The sequence below is a fragment of the Pieris napi genome, chromosome 20 (genome assembly GCF_905475465.1).
Source record: "Pieris napi chromosome 20, ilPieNapi1.2, whole genome shotgun sequence".
Taxonomy (NCBI): domain Eukaryota; kingdom Metazoa; phylum Arthropoda; class Insecta; order Lepidoptera; family Pieridae; genus Pieris; species Pieris napi.
In genome coordinates, this window is record NC_062253.1 from 1771381 (window position 1) to 1789267 (window position 17887).

Consider the following 17887-nt stretch of genomic DNA (forward strand, 5'->3'; position numbering starts at 1 on the left):
AGTAGTCTCGGAGGCTATTCATTTCAAACAAACAAAATATCAAATCAAATCTTTATAATATTAGTATAGATAACAATACTATAAAAATGACATATATAGAATTCAATCATTGCATTGGTGGCGTTAATATGTGTTAATTACATGTAAGCTGTTTTAAGTGAGATTTTTATTAAGAAACAATAGGTACATAAAAATACAATTAGTAATTTATCTTAAATTATGGTATTAAAATAGTTAGGATTAGGTAATTGTACCTAATCCTAACTATTTTAATAGGCGACCTTAAAAGTTGAATAACCTTCAATCATTTAGCATTAATCAAGACAAATTAGTTGAAAATCAAAAGTCTAAAACTATTATATCCCAGATAAAGAGAGTTACAAAATGGAGGTCGGTTTAGAATGGTGGTAGTGTCACCCAAGAGGTTAAAAGCGTGCACTATGATCCACTCGCGTACATTCTGCGCATACGATTGCCATTTGCGCGTTGAAACGGTCAGTTCATATAAAACCTTATTTAACAAAACCTCATTTCAACTTAAAATAAAAAATAAACCTATGTATAAATAGACTTCAAATTTAATTTAATTTAAAAATTTAAAAAAGCGCTAATTTGAAAGTAGAATCGCTGGAGCTTTGCATGGATTCGTAGTGTAGTGCTGTGGTTTTAATTGTTTTACTTTTTTTTAGGCTGTGGTGCTTTGTGATTGGAAATAAATATTTGTGGTAAGTTTTCTTTAAATATTTACGTACTAATTATTCATGTTTACAAAGTTGTTATCATAGACATATCATAATATTCGCTGTAATAAAAAAAACCTAGTATATATGTATATACTACTATGAAAATATATTAATAAATAGTTATTAATATTTTTTACTTAATGCGTGGAAATACATTCATAACAAATTACTAACTTTGGTTGAAATCGTAACACGACTAGTTTAAAGGAAACTAATTCCATAATTAAATTTAAAAAAAAAACACTCACATTAAAAAAAACAAAACATTTAAACCGCTTGTTTTGGCCCGCGGACAGAAACTGAATAAATCATTCCTAATTTAAATTTATTGAGGATTCTGTTTTTGAAAATTTCGATAGGGCGACTGTCCAAAGGGCTTGTATCCATAATTGACTAATACAAAAATTAGTAAGTAGGTGATTTGTGATCTGTTTAAAGGATATATATATTTGCCATTATCTGTGTATAAGGAAATCGTAAAATTACCCAAAAGTCGTAATCTTTCGTCTTAGATCTTTTACGCTTAAAAACCTTAAATAAGCTATTGTTACATTACATAATAGTTGTGATCAGATGTATTATGGGAACTGTGCCAACGGTCGACATACTATACGCCATTGCACTCATGACATTTTTTGCGATATAATTTATGATGTAGAATTTTCATTACACAAATTATGTATACTATTTTTGAATTCTATCTATCGTAATTAAATAGAGTTACTTTTATAATAATAATCTTTTAATTGCCACGAATGATGCAATTTCGAAAGCACGAAACAAGTCAGACATTTAAAAGCAAAATTGTAATATAACCTTTCAACTCATAACAATGACATTTCAAAGAGTTCTAAATTCGATTTTTAAAAATGAAACTGAAGTTTTGCATAATGTAGACAGTTTCTATAATCATTCTCTAGTCTATGATTACCGAAGCATGGTTACTTCACAGGTCATAATGCCGAAAGTGATATGTGGAGAAAGCATATAATTTATAATAATTGCTGTGAATAATTAAACTTATTTTGAGCCTATCATTGCGTCATGTGTCTTATGTCAATGCCTCACAGCGGGCAAAGACTCAGCTGATGTTGAGGGATACCGCCCATGGACTCTAAATCCCAGAGTTACCGGCCTTTTATGAATTGGTAGGCTCTTTAGAGGGACCCTAGGTCGTATTGGTTAGGCAACTGTCAGCTGATTCCATATAGAAACTAAATTCCATAAGAACGAACGAAGTATCCAAACATCTCTGAACTCTTGCGAATAGCGATGTAGCGATTCAATCGTAAATACGCGATCCTATATAATATATAAATAGTGACTTCAGCAGTAGGTACAGTTTTTAAAATATATTTTGAAATTGGGTTCAAAAACTTTGGAAACGCTTTTTAGTTATACAAAGTACTTACGGTACATTTGGTTTGTTGGTTTCACCGTTGTGTAGCGTCCCATATACAATTAGATACGTTATGACATAACCTGTATTTCATGTCATTACCAATTTATTTTGAAATGTCATTTCAAGAATGAAAAGAAATCACTATTGGTTTTACCGTTGTGTAGCGTCCCATATACAATTAAAATAACAAAAAATCAATGGCGCTGTAACCTTTTTAGGTCTGGGCCTCAGATTTCTCTATCTGTTTCATGATCATTTTTTAAACTAATGGGCAAGTAGGTGATCAGGCTTCTGTGCCTGACGCACGCCGTTGACTTTTTGGGTCTAAGGCAAGCCGGTTTCCACATGTTTTCTCCACCGTTCGAGCGAATGTTAAATGCGCACATCCATTGGTGCACAGCCGGGGATCGAACCTACGACCTCAGGGATGAGAGTCGCACGCTGAATCCACTAGGCCAACACTGCTACTATATACAATAAGATACGTTATAACCTAACCTGTATTTAATGTGATGATAAAATTATTTTGCAATGTCATTTCAAAATTCAATAATGAGAGAGCGACTTTAAGATGCACTTATTGGTATTAAGTGCATTACAAATGAGTTCGCATATTTATGTTTCGTAATAGGGCAAAAGCATTGAAGATTCTAGTAGAGCAGTTGAACACTTAATCTAAAGATCGTGAATTCCAATCACGGCGCATCATAGATTAGTTTTTTGTGTGCAATCAATCACTCGGATACAGAAATATATCAAATAATTGCTGACCAAGACCTATATAAAGTGTTGTTACTTACGGATGACATACATAAAAATAAGAAATATTTTTTTATCTGTGATATAGACTATAGAAAATATTTATGCGTATAAATTCACTGATATATTGAGGAATTCGTAATTTAAATAAAGAACGCGTTCGTTTTAATTTACCACGTCTTTTTTACAATATTGATAATTTAAATTTTATAATTTCTAATCGATAAACTTTTAAGTGTTTTTAGACAAATTAAGTGGTGAATAGGTATACAATTGATAAATTTTTACAGAAGTAAAAAAAATACAAAAGACAATAAATATATTTATCTGTGATATAGACTATAGAAAATATTAATGAAAAAAATAATCATTAAAAGATTTTAGACTTCGCAATTTAAATAAAGAACATTTATGTTTGTTATGAATTTACCACGCCTTTTTAACACCACTTAATTTCGACTTGAAATAATTGTAATATAGACTATAGAAAATATTTATGCCAATAAAAAACAGAATAGATTTTAAAATTCTTAATTTAAATAAAGAACATTTCTGTTCGTCATGAATTTACCACGCCTTTTTAACACCTGTATATTTATATTTAAATTTTGAACATCTTAGTTTATTTTGAACTGTCATTATCATTTTGAACGATATATAAAATCGTGGCATGCAATTTGACTCAGTAATTTAACTATACAATTGATGCAATCGCCGCAGTAAACATTACTCTTATAATACATTCAAGCTAATATGAAAGGCCTCCAAGGTTTCATATGGAAAATTTATAAGAAAATCACTAAAAAATTTATAAGTTGTATATCATCACAAAATGTGTTTTATTATGGAGTGGACTGGGACTGACCTGCTATTAACTACATGTCATTTATAGGCAATTGTTTGTATATACAAAATATAACAATAACTTAAGACGAGTGTTGGCCTTGTGGCTTCAGAGTGCGACTCTCGTCCCTGAGGTCGTAGGTTCGAACCCCGGCTGTGCACCAATGTACTTTTGTGTACGCATTTAACATTCGCTCGCAAGGAAAACATCGTGAGGAAATGCTTGCCTTAGACCCAAATATTCGACGGCGTGGCACAGGAGGCTGATCACCTACTTGCCTATTAGATTGACAAATGATCATGAAACAGATACAGTAATCTGAGGCCCAGACCTAAATAGGTTGTAGCGCTACTGTCTTTTTTAACTATTACTTATAAAGGACTAAATATTTAATCAAAGTAAATAGAAGAAGCTTAGAAAATATTTGTGTTAGAACCCTAAAATAATTGTCTGTTTCATGTTTAACTATTACTTATACAGATATTCTTTGGTCGGATACCGATACTAGAACCCCCAAGTGCCTCAATAAGGCGTTTTAATTTATATGAAAAATAAATTAAATAATTTATTTGCTGTCGTTATCCGTTTTTGCTGTCGTTAACAAAATGCATAATTCACTATTATAAGGAATTATACAATGTTTCATTAATTATCATTAAAAATAATGATCATTAACACTGTCAAATTTTTGCAATGTTCCATTGAATACGATAATTTATCATTTTGACAAAACTGAGTTTTAAATGATATATTAAAGACTCCTTTAATTTACACAAAAATATCTATGAACCAGATATTATGTAACAATTGAAGTAGCTTGTGGAGGCGTGGTAAATTGAAACGAACACGTTCTTTATTTAAATTACGAATTCTAAAATCTATCAGTGAGTTTATACGCATCAATATTGTCTATGGTCTATATCACAGATTAAAAATATTTCTTATTTTTGTCGACATTTATGTCATCCGTAAGTAACACTTTAACTTTCCCATTGACCCTCAAACCATTTTGCCGGGAATGGGAGCTTGGCATATTTTTAATATTATAAAAATTAATATTGTACCTCAAAGATCGGTTCGGTGGCCGTTGTTACACAATTTTATTTTAAAATAATAAGCCCTGAGTACATACCTCGTTTCGATATTTCAACAAGAAAGGTACCCGATTGTCGTATAAGGGGAAAAATAGTATGGGAATAATGAGAAGTTAGACTGCTTATATTTCACACGAATACAACTCACTTAAATAAATTTAAAAAAATCAATGGCGCTACAACGTTTTTAGGTCTTGGCCTAAGATTTATAAATCTGTTACATAATCATTTTTAAATCTAATAGGAAAGTAGGTGATCAGCCTCCAGTGCCTGACACACGCCGTCGATTTTTGGGTCTAAGACATGTCAGTTTCCTCACGATGTTTTCCTTCACCGTTCGAGCAAATGTTAAAATATGCGCACATAGAAAGAAAGTCCATTGGTGCACAGCCGGGATCGAACCTACGACCTCTGGTATGAGAGTCGCACGCTGGGCACACCACTCACTTAGAAATTATAAAGTTGAGGACGTAACTAATAAATAAAATTAGCGAAAATATATTCAAATTCAAAGTGCGTCTAGCATAATCCAAGCGAAACAAAAACGCAAGAATATGTGACGATCGGCCAAGTATATGATGGATATTTTTTTTTATATACTTATCTTTATATATATAATTCTTCTGTGAGTGTGTATGTCACTGAACTTCTCTCAAACGACTGGACCGATTTTGATGAAATTTTTTGTGTGTGTTCAAGGGGATCTGGGAATGGTTTAGATTCACAAATCAGCCCGCCAGATGGCGCTGCAGTCGGTACTTTCATACTTTGCTTTACTAATTGCTTGAAATATCATGCAGGACAACGTCTGTCGGGTCCACTAGTGTTCTAATATAATTGATGTGTACGTGTATTAAATTTGTGATGTCATATTTTCTTCTATTTTTTAGACATTGTTTTAGAACGTATTAAAAATATCAAAATTAATAAAATAAAAATATGTATTTTAAAATAATATTTTTAAAATAAATAGGCGTGAAATCCCGTTCTTAATATTTAAAATTCCTATAGTAAATTTACCTCAAGGCTTAGAGATGCCGCGTACAGGTAATTTCTCACAGCGACAGGGTCAGAGGTGAGCTTCGAACCCGAGACTTGTATCTAACCTAGACTTTCCACGATGACCTTAAATGGTTCTCTCAGTTTCACTTAGGGCTAATGAGAGCCAATCATTTGGCGAAAACATTAACCAACAATACAGGCAATATAATGCAAAATTTAATAGATAATTCTTAATAGAAAAATGGGAAGTAGAAATGAAATCTCTATTAAAATTCTCGTGTCACAATGTTCGTTCCCATACTCCTCCGAATCGACCGATTCATATGAAATTTTTAATGCATTTTCAGTAAGTCTGAGAATCGGCTACTATCTATCTTTCAAACCCCTAAGTGATAATTTTCTTTTTATTACTTACCTAGATTTTTTTTTTGTTTTTTTGATACAGCATACAAAAATACATACAACCCCTAATTTTCACTCCTCTACGATCAACCCCTATTTTTTATTATAGTAGATAGTTATTTTTATTGAACTAAAAAATGTTTCCAAGAAATAATATAATGGCAAAACAACGATGTCGATGTCGATGAACGGGTCAGTTAGTTTTTAAATAAAAAAGGGGTAGGGTATACATTTTTTCAAGTTCAAGCAAAAGCTCCCTTGTCTGTGGACTGATCTCTATGGTGGAGGTGTCAACTGACAGCGAATTAAACTAATATTTTAACATTTTAAATAAACTAATTAACATTTCATCCTCTTCACGCGGCCAATCAAAACAAATAAGAAATATTGTTATTAGCTTTTGGAGTCTGTCACAAGGTGGAAAGGTCCACCAGAGAAAAGAAAGAGAGGTCGTCCTTTTGCAAGATAGATAGAGATGCCTTAATCTTTAAAAGAGTTACTTGAAAAAATACATAATTGTTTCTGTATAAAGTGTGAATATCTTTTGTTTAGATGAATGTTTCAGAGAATAAATGAGGCTTAATTATTATTATTTTTTAATCGAATAACTTAGATTTGATTACAGTTTAATGGTCAGTGCCGTTTGACCGCATAAGTTGCCAGCAACAAAGCCTTGGAAATCTAAGTGAAGGGTGTCATCAATAAGTTACGAATCTTTAAGGCCAATTTTAGTGTACTTAGTGTTGCAACACTGCCTTGACTCAGGTGTTAATTTAGAATTCGTATAAAACATCTTCCATAATAAATTGCTGCAAAAGTCTATTGAAGAAAATAATATGTAATTATTTGTGTATACAATTTTAAGTGTGTGTATCTTCTGTAAAGATGAATGAATGTTTTAAGGTATAAATGAAGCTTAATTATTATAAAACATCTTCATAAGCTTTTTTGAATTTTAACTTCTATTTACAAAGAGAATTAAGCTCGGGCCAACTTTGAACTTCTTTGCCATCCTTACATATAATAAAGTGCAGTGAGTAGTGACCAGTGATGGCCTAATGGTTTCTTCATACCATTTTCATACACAATAAATTTTGGCAAATTTGGCCAATTTTGCTGAAGGCCAATGGCAGCAGCATGGCACTCCAACAAGGAATAGGGGGTTTTGCTTGGGTGTACTCTCTCTCTCTCTCTCTCTCTACCTGTTTTTGGGATGAATATGATTTTGACTTCCCCCCATTTCTGATGAGCTATGCAGGCTCTGATAATTTTCGTGGCCTTTCTTTCAACCCTGTCAAGTTTTTTATTTTCCTTTATGAAAATAGGATCCCAAATGCTGTATACTCTAATAGTGGTCTAATGTAACATTTATGTATATATCTTTAAGAGGCCACGAGAATAGAATCTACGTAGGTATTACATTGTTATATTTTTAACCTTTATATAACAAAGAAATAAATAACAGAAAAACAACTAACCTTAAAATATAATAACTAAAATATATTATTAAAAGGAGTCCCTGTAGGAAAGGTTCCGAAGATACTGGCAGCGTTCCCTCTTTGAATAGCTAGACTAATTCTTTGTTCAGCTCTTCGTTCTCCTGTTATATCTACTAACCGTTCTGCTATTTCCTTAAAAAAGCCTTATAGCGCTAGGACCCCACGGACCAAGGCTCTCGACACCGAATGGGTGTCTCTGTTGTTGGTTCATTGTAGATGGGAAGGGATTCTTTAAGAGTGACCCATATGCATGTGCATCAATATTTTTCGTTTTCTTAATTATAAAACTACGAATTACAACAGCGATATTAATCGGATGATTAATGTTCAATCGAAAAAAGATATTAATGAATCTAGTATCGTGTTTCCCACAGCGTTGTGTGAACTTTTGCGTTATTACTCCCATTGTAATGATAGAAAAATCTAATAATTGGTTTATGGTTAATGTTTCTAAAACCAGTCACTCACGGCTCTGCGACCCATAAAGTGTCTTTGAGTGACATCCAGCTGCAGCAGGTCCTCTTAAAACAAACCTGGACTATTATAGATTAATTTTTAAAAATCCGGAATGGAGCCGGCAGGTGGAGCGCTCTTTCCTGCTGTTTCTGCAAATTGTTGGCTTTCAGCTGGAGCAGAACCTCTTCCATTCTGTCGGTCTTAAACAAACCTAGACTATTATAGATTTTTTTTTAATTTGGGCACCGGCACAATAAAGGCATTGAGCCTTTTAGATCCCCGGCTGTGCACCAATGGAGTTTCTGTGTGCAAATCGAACGGTGAAAGAAAACATCGCGAGGAAACCGGGTTGCCTTAGACCCAAAAAGTCGACAGCGTGTGTCTGGCACAGGAGTCTGATCACCTACTTGCCTATTACATTGACAAATGATAATGACAGAAATCTAAGGCCCAGACCTAAAAAGGTTGTTGCGCCACTTAATTTTTATTTTTTTAATCTTAAATCTTCTTATTTTTAATTTTTGTCATCTAAAATATTAAAATATTATATTTAAAATGTCAAAAAAAATGTTTCATTACTTAGCGGTAAAAAATAGTTATATATTGTCTGTAAATATATATTAACATATAACATAGAAGGTTTGAATTTAAGAAACAGATATTTACATAAACGATGATAATGAATGTGCAAATCAGTGTTAGTTTGTCTCTGTCTGACCCCAAAACAGCGGAGCGTAAAACTGAACGTATTGCGTAATTTTTAAACATTACAACATTTTATTGTTTTCTTTGGATCGTGATTAATATAGCTATCTAATGCAATAGGACATCCGAGGCTTAGTGGTTGACGTATTGAGTGCTTTGCCTCAAGGCTCACTTTTATTCAAACCGAAAAATTCTGAACAAAACATATTCTGTAGTATTGGCACACATGACACAATATTGTATGAAAATAACGAACTGCATAGATTAACATATATAATAATACTAGCGGCGTTTTATCATTTTTAGGTCTGAGACTCAGATTTCTGTATCTATATCATGATCATTTGTCAATCTAATACCCAAATACCCTTCTATGCCTTTTTGGGTCTAAGCCAAGTTCGCTCACTGTTTCCTTCACCGTTCGAGCGTGTTAAATGCGCATAGAAAAAATTCCAATGGAGAAGCCGGGATTCGAACCTACGACCTCAGGGATGAAACTCGCACACTGAGGCCACTAGGCCTACACAGCTCTGCCTAATATATATTTATAAATAGGCAGAAGAGAAATGCTCAAAAATATTCTTAAATAAATTTAAAACTCGTTTCATATCAAGAGGAAAGGAGTTCCAAAGCAGGATCAAAGTGAGAGTGAGAGTGAGCAAAGTGCTCAGTAAAGAGGGAGAATTCAGTTATTATTAACATTCTTTCGTAATCAGGAAGTATTTGTAATCGAATTTGAACCAATTTCCAAATGGATATTGTGCGAATTGACGATTCATCTTAGAGTTACATCATTTGGTCTCGATTCATGACAATACATCGTAAAGTTATGTACTAAGTATGTTATAAGTTTTGCTAGTTTAGATCTGATTAATAGGAATACAAATCGTATAAGAATAAGAATAAGAATAATTTTTATTTTCTCCAAAAACAATAAGATAACAATTGAATTGAAAAGGTATTGGGGGACTGGTTTCCAAACTAGGCAAGAACCTGTGATATGGATAACCAGGCTTATATATATATGGTATATCTTCTTTATATATATATAATTATGCTGTACTTGTGTGTGACCGATTTGAATGAACTTTGTATGCTGGATGGTTTAGATTCACAAAACAGCCTGCAGGTCAGTCGGTATCTAGGTTATTTATCTATACAAATAAACAGCTGGTATTTATATATATATATATATAATTCTTCTGTGCGTGTTCGTAATTAAACTCCTAAACGGCAGGATAGATTTTGATGAAACTTTTTGTGCGTTGAAGAGTTCAGAATGATTTCCATTATTAGATTCTTTTTTGATGTCTGTCGGATCTCGTTAGCTAGTAAATCTATATAAATGAAACTATATTTTGTACCTTAGGGTTCAAGAACAAATCAGAAACCATTGAACCAGAAATTGGAGAGAAAATTAGGAAAATTACACGAAAAAACCTAATCTTTTTATAGAATGAAAATTTTATACACTTAGTATTTGTCTTTTATTGACATAACTTGTACACATTAAAAGAAAACACTTTCTTACCGGAATGAAGTTATGTATTATTATACATTTACAATTATTTTACATTATTTAACACAGTAAAAAAGTGTTTTCTTTGATACACTTGTTTATTCTGAAAATTTTATTTATTCTTACATAACTACTAATATCGTATTTGAAAAAAATACTTTTATTTAGTTTGGTTTTTATTCCGGAAAAAGATTTCTATATTCCTACGAACTTGTCACCCTAATTCAGACTGTATTAGGTGGGCTATTAATAGAACGACTCTCTGTTCTTGTACTACTTCTCCACTTACCACTATTAAACACTTAAGACTCACGTGCACAGTACATAATAGCGGAAGATGTTGCATAAAGTGATAATAAATACATAGAAATCTTCTCCTGACCTAAAGATGCAAGTTGCTTACATTTCGTGACTACAGTGAAAGCGAAAACAGAATGTGAAGAACAGTTGTAATCATTCTAAAATTGTGTTTGGTTCTTACCGGTATGAGTTTCGTGAATTGTATTAGTTAGTTTTTGTGTTATAAACCAGGAGGCAAACGGGCAGCAGGCTCATCAAGTGATACGCGAGTGCGTTGCCGGCCTTTTTTTAATTGGTAGTTAATTAATTATATGTTTTTACAAATAGGTGATCAGCCGTCACACACAGGGAATTCCTTGGATCCTGACATATTGATTTTTTGTAATAACTCCTTTTTTTTTACAATTGTCCTTCAAGTGTTAATGGTACACGTTTAGTTTTAGTCTTAAAAGGCCGGCAACGTACTCGCGAGCTCTCATTGAGAGTATCCATCACTTAACCTCAGGAGAACCTGCTGTACGATCTCCCAGGGAAAACCCCCCACTGGGAGTTGATTCCACTGTTAGTCCGCAAAAGAAAATGTCAGTGGAAAACTTCTAGCCATCAAGGGGGAATCCATTCAATTGTGTAAAGAAAGACTAAAATCTCTCGTTGGTTTTAAAGTTTATCCCTACGAATAAATTATATTTTGTTTTTTAGTTTTAAATGTTATAATACATTCACTATGAAGCGTGTTGTTTTACCAACTGTTTTAGTTCTGTTACTAAGGTCAACGCATAATAACATCTTAGTTGCATATTTTGTCTGACGAACTCGTGTTACATTTACTATTTCATAATTGTTTTGAAACCAGCTAAATTGGCATAATTGGTGAATATTAATTGCTCAAAGTGATCACTCACATGAGTGATATATAATAATAGACGTCGATAACTGTTTCGGGTTGGCAAAGAATGTTAATCTTGCGCATTGTGATATTTAAATCATCCTTCTATTAGCTGGCTTATATTTTTTTTTGAAGTGAAACTTCTTAAGGCGTATGAGGGTAACATTTTTACGGAATGTCACGAAGATGTGCAGCGTTTTTTGTCGAAGAAAAGGGAGAGAGCAATTGAGACCGATTGAGAGAAAGTGAGAAGGGTGAATTACTTTATAGAAATTCTATTTTTAAAATTAAAATTTCGTAAAGAGAATTTATGAAATATTAGTATTTTATATTTTATGCAAAATAATTTATTGAAATCTCAAATGACGAATTGTAAATTAAAATGCCACGTGATTTTTTATTATTATTGAAAAATAAATTGAAAAAATTAAATTCATTATTTAATTTAATATTAAATTCCTAACATATCTTTTTCCCTCCCTCTACGTCTCGGAAATCTAGAGTTTTAGATTTGTATAAATATAAACAAGACTAGAGTTACTATTTATATCAGATATTTACAATATTAAATCGGAAGCGATTGCGGAAGCGCCATAAACTACGCCACGCTATTATTCTTATATGTTGAATCAAAGTAAAAATTTCTCTATAGTTGGTCAATAGATAAAGGTCAAAATGATGATATAATGACACTATACATCTTTGTATTATGTAATTATTTGTAAACGGGCGTTTCAACCGTTGAATTTGTATGAATCAAAACTTGGCGATTAAAAAGAGTGACGGAGGATTTCTTGCCATTTCTTCTTGCCCGCTCTACGCCCTTGACTTGCGAACAGGAACTAGGAAACGAGAATTACAATTTATGAGGTAAAAACTAAAGGGCTCATTTTGGCTTCAAGTGTGCGATGATTGTTTACATTTTAAAATATTAATATGTAACTGAACTAAAGTTAGGTTACATAACTCGTCAGTGGTTTGTTTTTTTTTACATTTCACATGTCATAGTGATTAATTGATTTACAAGCTGCGCAATTCGTCTGACCGTAACTATTGTCCATTGTAGGTTCGATTCCCAGCGGTTGATGTATCGTTCTTAGAACAATAGGTAATCTTTATAACACTCGTGAGCCTTGACTTTATCTTTAAACAATTTGTTATGTTTTATTGGGGTAGTACATTTGGCCTACAAACAGTGTTGGCTTAGTTTCAACATGCGATTCTCATCCCTGGGGTCGGAAGTTAGACTCTATGTGCAAATTTAATCGTACGAAGGAAAACATCGTGGGGAAACCTGCATGTACTCCAAGAACGGAGACACACAGAAGGTCACCTTCTTGCCAATTAAAATTATAGAAGATATTGATGTGAAATATGGATAGAGAAATCTGAGGGCCAGACCTAAAATGTTGTAGCGCCATTGGTATATATTACACAATTATTTTACGTACTAATTAGACTAGACACTCTTTAAAAAAATTGGATAATGTACTCGAATATAGGCTATTTTTATATGTAATATAAACGGCTATCTCTGTATATTTTCTATATCTTTATATATTATTAGCTGTTCCCTGCCACGCTTCGCTGTTGCACATTGTGATTGAATGGTTGAGAAATGAGAAACTAAACAAAGAAAACATTTCATATAAGTTTAATTTTGCAATACTTGTGTGTGTACAAAAAAATTGATAATAATAAATAGATAAAAACAATCCTTGATGCGGATTATATATATCATGTTAAAATTTCAGCTCGATCGGTGCAGAACTTTTTGAGTTTCCGAAGCGTACACAAACCAACATAACATTTTTAAACATATAGATATACGACTGTAGGTATGTCTCTTAACTTCTCTTAAACGGCTGGATTTCAATGAATTTTTTTGTATGCATTTGAGTGGCGCCCTGGATGGTTTAGATTCACAAATCAGCCTGACAGATGGCGCTTCAGTACTATCATACTTTGTTTAATATCCTTATCGCTGGAATTATCATGCAGGACAACGTTTGTTGGGTGCGCTAGTATTTATATATATACTTGCTAATTTATTTTTGCTTCAATCTGAGTAATTTTTTTTATTCTTTTCAGAACATGAGGTGGTGCTTACTTCTTGCGCTTTGCGCGCTCGTATGCGCCGACGCAGCGGAAACACACTCTCGCTTCCGTAAGTATTTCTATTTCCATTATATTTAATTGTGCTTGTATGTTTGATGTGATTTGTGTATTATATAACCAATATTTTTGTAAATTCCAAATCAGATGTTTAGGAAAAACAATTCGTGTGTTTCTGTTGAATTTCAATGTCATTTGGGAGGTCCTAGACTCGATTTTTGATATAATAATGATTCTTTCAGGCGTAAGGCTATTTAAAAAAAAAGGAATGTGTTCTCAATATGTTAAAGCCTACTTTATTTGTATAGTTATTATTGTATGTTATAAGTATTAAAATGTCTAAGTTATTTGTGTTGTAACATCTAATACTGTCTATTACAAATTTCATCATAGAAGATAGTCCTTTATTGACTCTCAACATACAACTACCTATTTAACACAAAGAACATTAGATATGAAATTGACGAAATCATTTTAAATGCGGGATTAATTCATGGTGAAACGATACCTAATCGAAGCCCGTTGTATTAAACTTATCCGATATAAAGATGGAACTACACGCCATTTTGACACATATTTAACTGTCAAAATCAGATTTCTGTATTTGTTTCATGATCATTTTTCTATCTAATGGGCAAGTAGGTAATCAGCCTCCTGTGCTTGACACACGCCGTCGACGTTTTGGGTCTTAAAGCCGTAAAGCTCGTAAAGCCTCACGATGTTTACCTTCACCGTTCGAAGGTTAAATGCGCACATAGAAAGAAAGTCGATCGGTGCATAGCCGAGGATAGAACCTACGATCTCAGTGATGAAAGTCGCACGCTGAAGCCACTAGGCTGACACTATTTAACTGTTACTAACTATATGTTATTATGTAGTTGTATATAACCTGATGTAACTAATATTATTTTTACAGAACCGAAAAGACAAAGGTCTAGAAATGGTATGTTCAAGGAGGGATTACTTTTTTACGCCTGAACGCATTTTTCGCTTGCATATTTGATAAAAAGATATGTTTCATCATTGATTAAAATACGAAATCAATTGTGAAATATACGCGCTTTAAGCACTGGTTAAAGGACACCACAAGTCATAGCAGAGAGAGTTTAAATATGCTAAAGTAACTTGTGCTTTAATTGCCAAACCAAATTTGTTTCTTGACGTATTCAAACACGTCGTAAATGTTTCTTGTGACTGGGTCTATCTGTCAAAGTCAAATCATTTATTTCAATTAGACCTATTTAAAAGGCACCTTTGAAAGTCAAAATTACAAGTTAATATTAATAAAAAAAATTACTATAGTATGTATAGAGTATATAGTATTTAGTATAGTAAAATAAAATAGGCACATGGTGTTATAAATAATGCAGCAGTTAACTAAATTATTATGTTGATACATGGTGCTCACATATTCACAAATATTGCAACTGTAGATTTTACAATTTTGTTTTTGGCTGGGTTTCTTCTTCTTTTTTTGTTCTTCTTTGTTTCTTATATACCAAAACTTTCGCAACTCTTATAACTTTGAAAACTGGTGTCTCGGTAATTTGATTGTTGTTTCAAGCATTTTACTTATCTGTCTTTTGTTTCTTCTTTTAACTCAATTTCTTCTACTTCCATTCATTAATCATCTATATTCCAACATTATTCTGCTTTTCCACGATTTGTTCCTTCTTACGTCTTCTCTCCTCTGAGATTTGTCTTTGGTGGTGGAATGATTCTCATAGACCTGCTTGACTTTGAGGCAATTTTACAGCCGACCAACTCGGAGATACTACAGATGAAATGATTGGTCAACTTTTGCAGTGGATTCAAGGGCTAACTCAACAACGTAGCCGTAAAGGTCTGTCTTAAGATCCATCATTCGAAATTTATTCCTCCCACAGTTATATATGTTTTTTCTAAATTCTTTGGAACACGCTTACATTATACATATCGGTTTTTAAGTAGGGTTTTCTAGTCTATTAAGAAGAGTAACTCACCTAGCACTGTTATGCACAGCTTAGCTACAACACAGTGCACATTGCAAGTTAACTATCAATAAAAATAAAAAATTTAAATGCTATATTCTAAATTTCAGCTCGTCAGTACTTTGGAGGAAAACCAGAGAAACCAAGGCCGTTTGAACCAGCATCGTACCTCCCACCTGCAACTGGTTATCCTGCAGCCGGTTCTCGACCGACACCAGCCTACAGTGAAGGACCATCACCAACTTACCCTCCATTCCAACCTAGCGGACCGTTCCAGCCATCACCAGAACAACCAGCTCAACCTCCTTACACAACAAACTATCAACCCAACCAGCCAACTGTCCCATCTTACCAGCCTTCACCAACCCCCAACCAACCCTCAGAAACTCCATTCCAACCCAGCCCTACATATTTCCCCAATCAACCAAGTCAACCAAACACAAATGAGCCAGACACAGATGAGCCTACCAATGGATTCATTCCCAGTCAAACATCTCCCGCGGAACCCAGTCAACCAGACAGAACTGATGAAACGTCTGCTCCATCCGATGGAGCACAGCAAACCGTAGAACCCGAAAAACCTCAAAATAACGGTCCACAAATAACACCAGTGGCACCAGACGATGATGAAGATCGTCACCCACCTCATATTCACGCCATTGCTGTCGATTGTGGTAAAGAAATGATGACAATTAACATTGAATTTAACAAACCATATAACGGGATTATTTACTCTCAAGATCACTTTAAGGATCAGGATTGTATCTACGTCAGGGAAAACTCTAATCAAGCGAAATATTCCTTCACTGTCAGCCTAAACACATGTGGGACAAGATTTTTCAGCGATTTCGAGAATGAAGGTCAAGCGTATCTGGAGAATGTATTGGTGCTGCAAAACGAGCCTGGAATTCAGGAGGTTTGGGATCATATTCGCAGAGTGAGATGTCTTTGGGAGGGTAATTTGACTAAGCAGTTAGTGTCATCGTTGAGTGTCGGAATGCTAAACCAGATAACGAGCAACTTTAGCGGAGACACGGCTATGGCACGTTTGGATATTCAGGCTGGAAGAGGTCCTTTTGCGCCAGAAGCCGATGGTTTAATCAAGATCGGAGAAACTATGACCCTCGTTGTATCTGTCACAGGAGATGCTGGCTTTGACATATTTGTTAGAGAATGCATAGCCCGTGATGCTGATAACAATTACGTTGTACCATTGACTGACTCCAACGGCTGCGTGCTTAAGCCAAAACTGTTCGGAGCCTTCCAAAAAACAAGAGAAACTGGAAACACAGGCGCATCAATCATTGCATACGCATTCTTCAAGGCATTCAAGTTCCCTGATGAAATGGACCTGATCATTCAATGCGAGGTTGAACTGTGCAAGACAGACTGTGAAGCGTGCACTAACCCTGGAAGCATAGAGCCCAGAAGGAAGCGTAGAGACGTCATCCACATTGGTAACCAAACTATGGAACCAGTAACGATTGGTAAAGGTTTAAGGGTAGTTTTCGCTGAAGACTTGCCAGTTGAACCAGATTTCTGTATGTCACCAACCACAGCCATGTGGGGCTCAGTCTTGGTTCTAGCTGCGTCATTGTTAAGCAGTATAACTGTCTCTTATTGCTGGCAAAAATCGCGAGGTATAGTCAAGTTCTCGTAAGCGAAAACAGTTTATTAAGAATACTCAAAAATACAAAAAACTTATTATTATGTAAATACATGAAGGTAGTTCAAATTAGAAATAAATTTAGATTTTGTAGTTTTTAGGTTTACTGCTTATAATTGTTATTGAACACTGCCAATAAAAATCACTAATTTAATAGTATTCTGTTAGTCAATTAGACTTTATGGTTATCTAATTCATTAATTTATGTTGTATGTTTGTAAATAGTATTTTTATTTGTATTAAAACGTTTAAGTAATTTATAATGTTTTATTTTATACTCCAAAAACCAAAATTTAGAGGGCCAACTTCTTCCTTTCGACCGAATTCAGCGAAGGGCTTGTAGAATTCTCTCTACGCAGAGACATTTCTGTAGAGAGTGTTCTGAAGAGTTTTTTGGGTTGATCCCTCCTGCCTTGTTGCATTACGAGCCGTATGATTCCAAAATTTCATCCGCGTTACACTGATGGCTGGAAGTCTTCCACGCTTCTCTAAACATTTTCTTTAGCGAACTGTAGAATCGACTCC

At 33.8% G+C, this 17887-nt stretch overlaps 1 protein-coding gene across 4 annotated transcripts; it reads left to right on the forward strand.

Annotated features, from left to right (window-relative positions):
- The first annotated feature begins 412 nt into the window (after nucleotides 1–412).
- On the forward strand, nucleotides 413–17620 carry LOC125059914 (myosin tail region-interacting protein MTI1-like). 4 transcript variants are annotated; one of them, XM_047664608.1, is made up of 6 exons: nucleotides 413–494; nucleotides 690–725; nucleotides 13703–13778; nucleotides 14643–14669; nucleotides 15483–15569; nucleotides 15807–17620. In XM_047664608.1, exons 3-6 carry the CDS (start codon nucleotides 13706–13708, stop codon nucleotides 17354–17356), a joined length of 1737 nt encoding a protein of 578 aa, XP_047520564.1. In that variant the 5' UTR covers nucleotides 413–494; nucleotides 690–725; nucleotides 13703–13705; the 3' UTR covers nucleotides 17357–17620. The 4 variants fall into 4 exon arrangements, with proteins under 4 accessions (XP_047520564.1, XP_047520567.1, XP_047520566.1 ...); XM_047664611.1 differs by lacking the exon at nucleotides 15483–15569 and having other exon boundaries at nucleotides 473–494; XM_047664610.1 differs by lacking the exon at nucleotides 14643–14669 and having other exon boundaries at nucleotides 480–494.
- The last annotated feature ends 267 nt before the right edge of the window (nucleotides 17621–17887 follow it).

What these genes read in the sequence shown, in the direction of transcription:
- LOC125059914 (XM_047664608.1), top strand. Translation starts at nt 13,706, where the DNA reads ATGAGGTGGTGCTTACTTCTTGCGCTTTGCGCGCTCGTATGCGCCGAC. An exon ending in AAGACAAAGGTCTAGAAATG is followed by an intron (nt 14,670 to 15,482) that starts GTATGTTCAAGG and finishes GCAATTTTACAG; the next exon opens with CCGACCAACTCGGAGATACT. An exon ending in TCAACAACGTAGCCGTAAAG is followed by an intron (nt 15,570 to 15,806) that starts GTCTGTCTTAAG and finishes TCTAAATTTCAG; the next exon opens with CTCGTCAGTACTTTGGAGGA.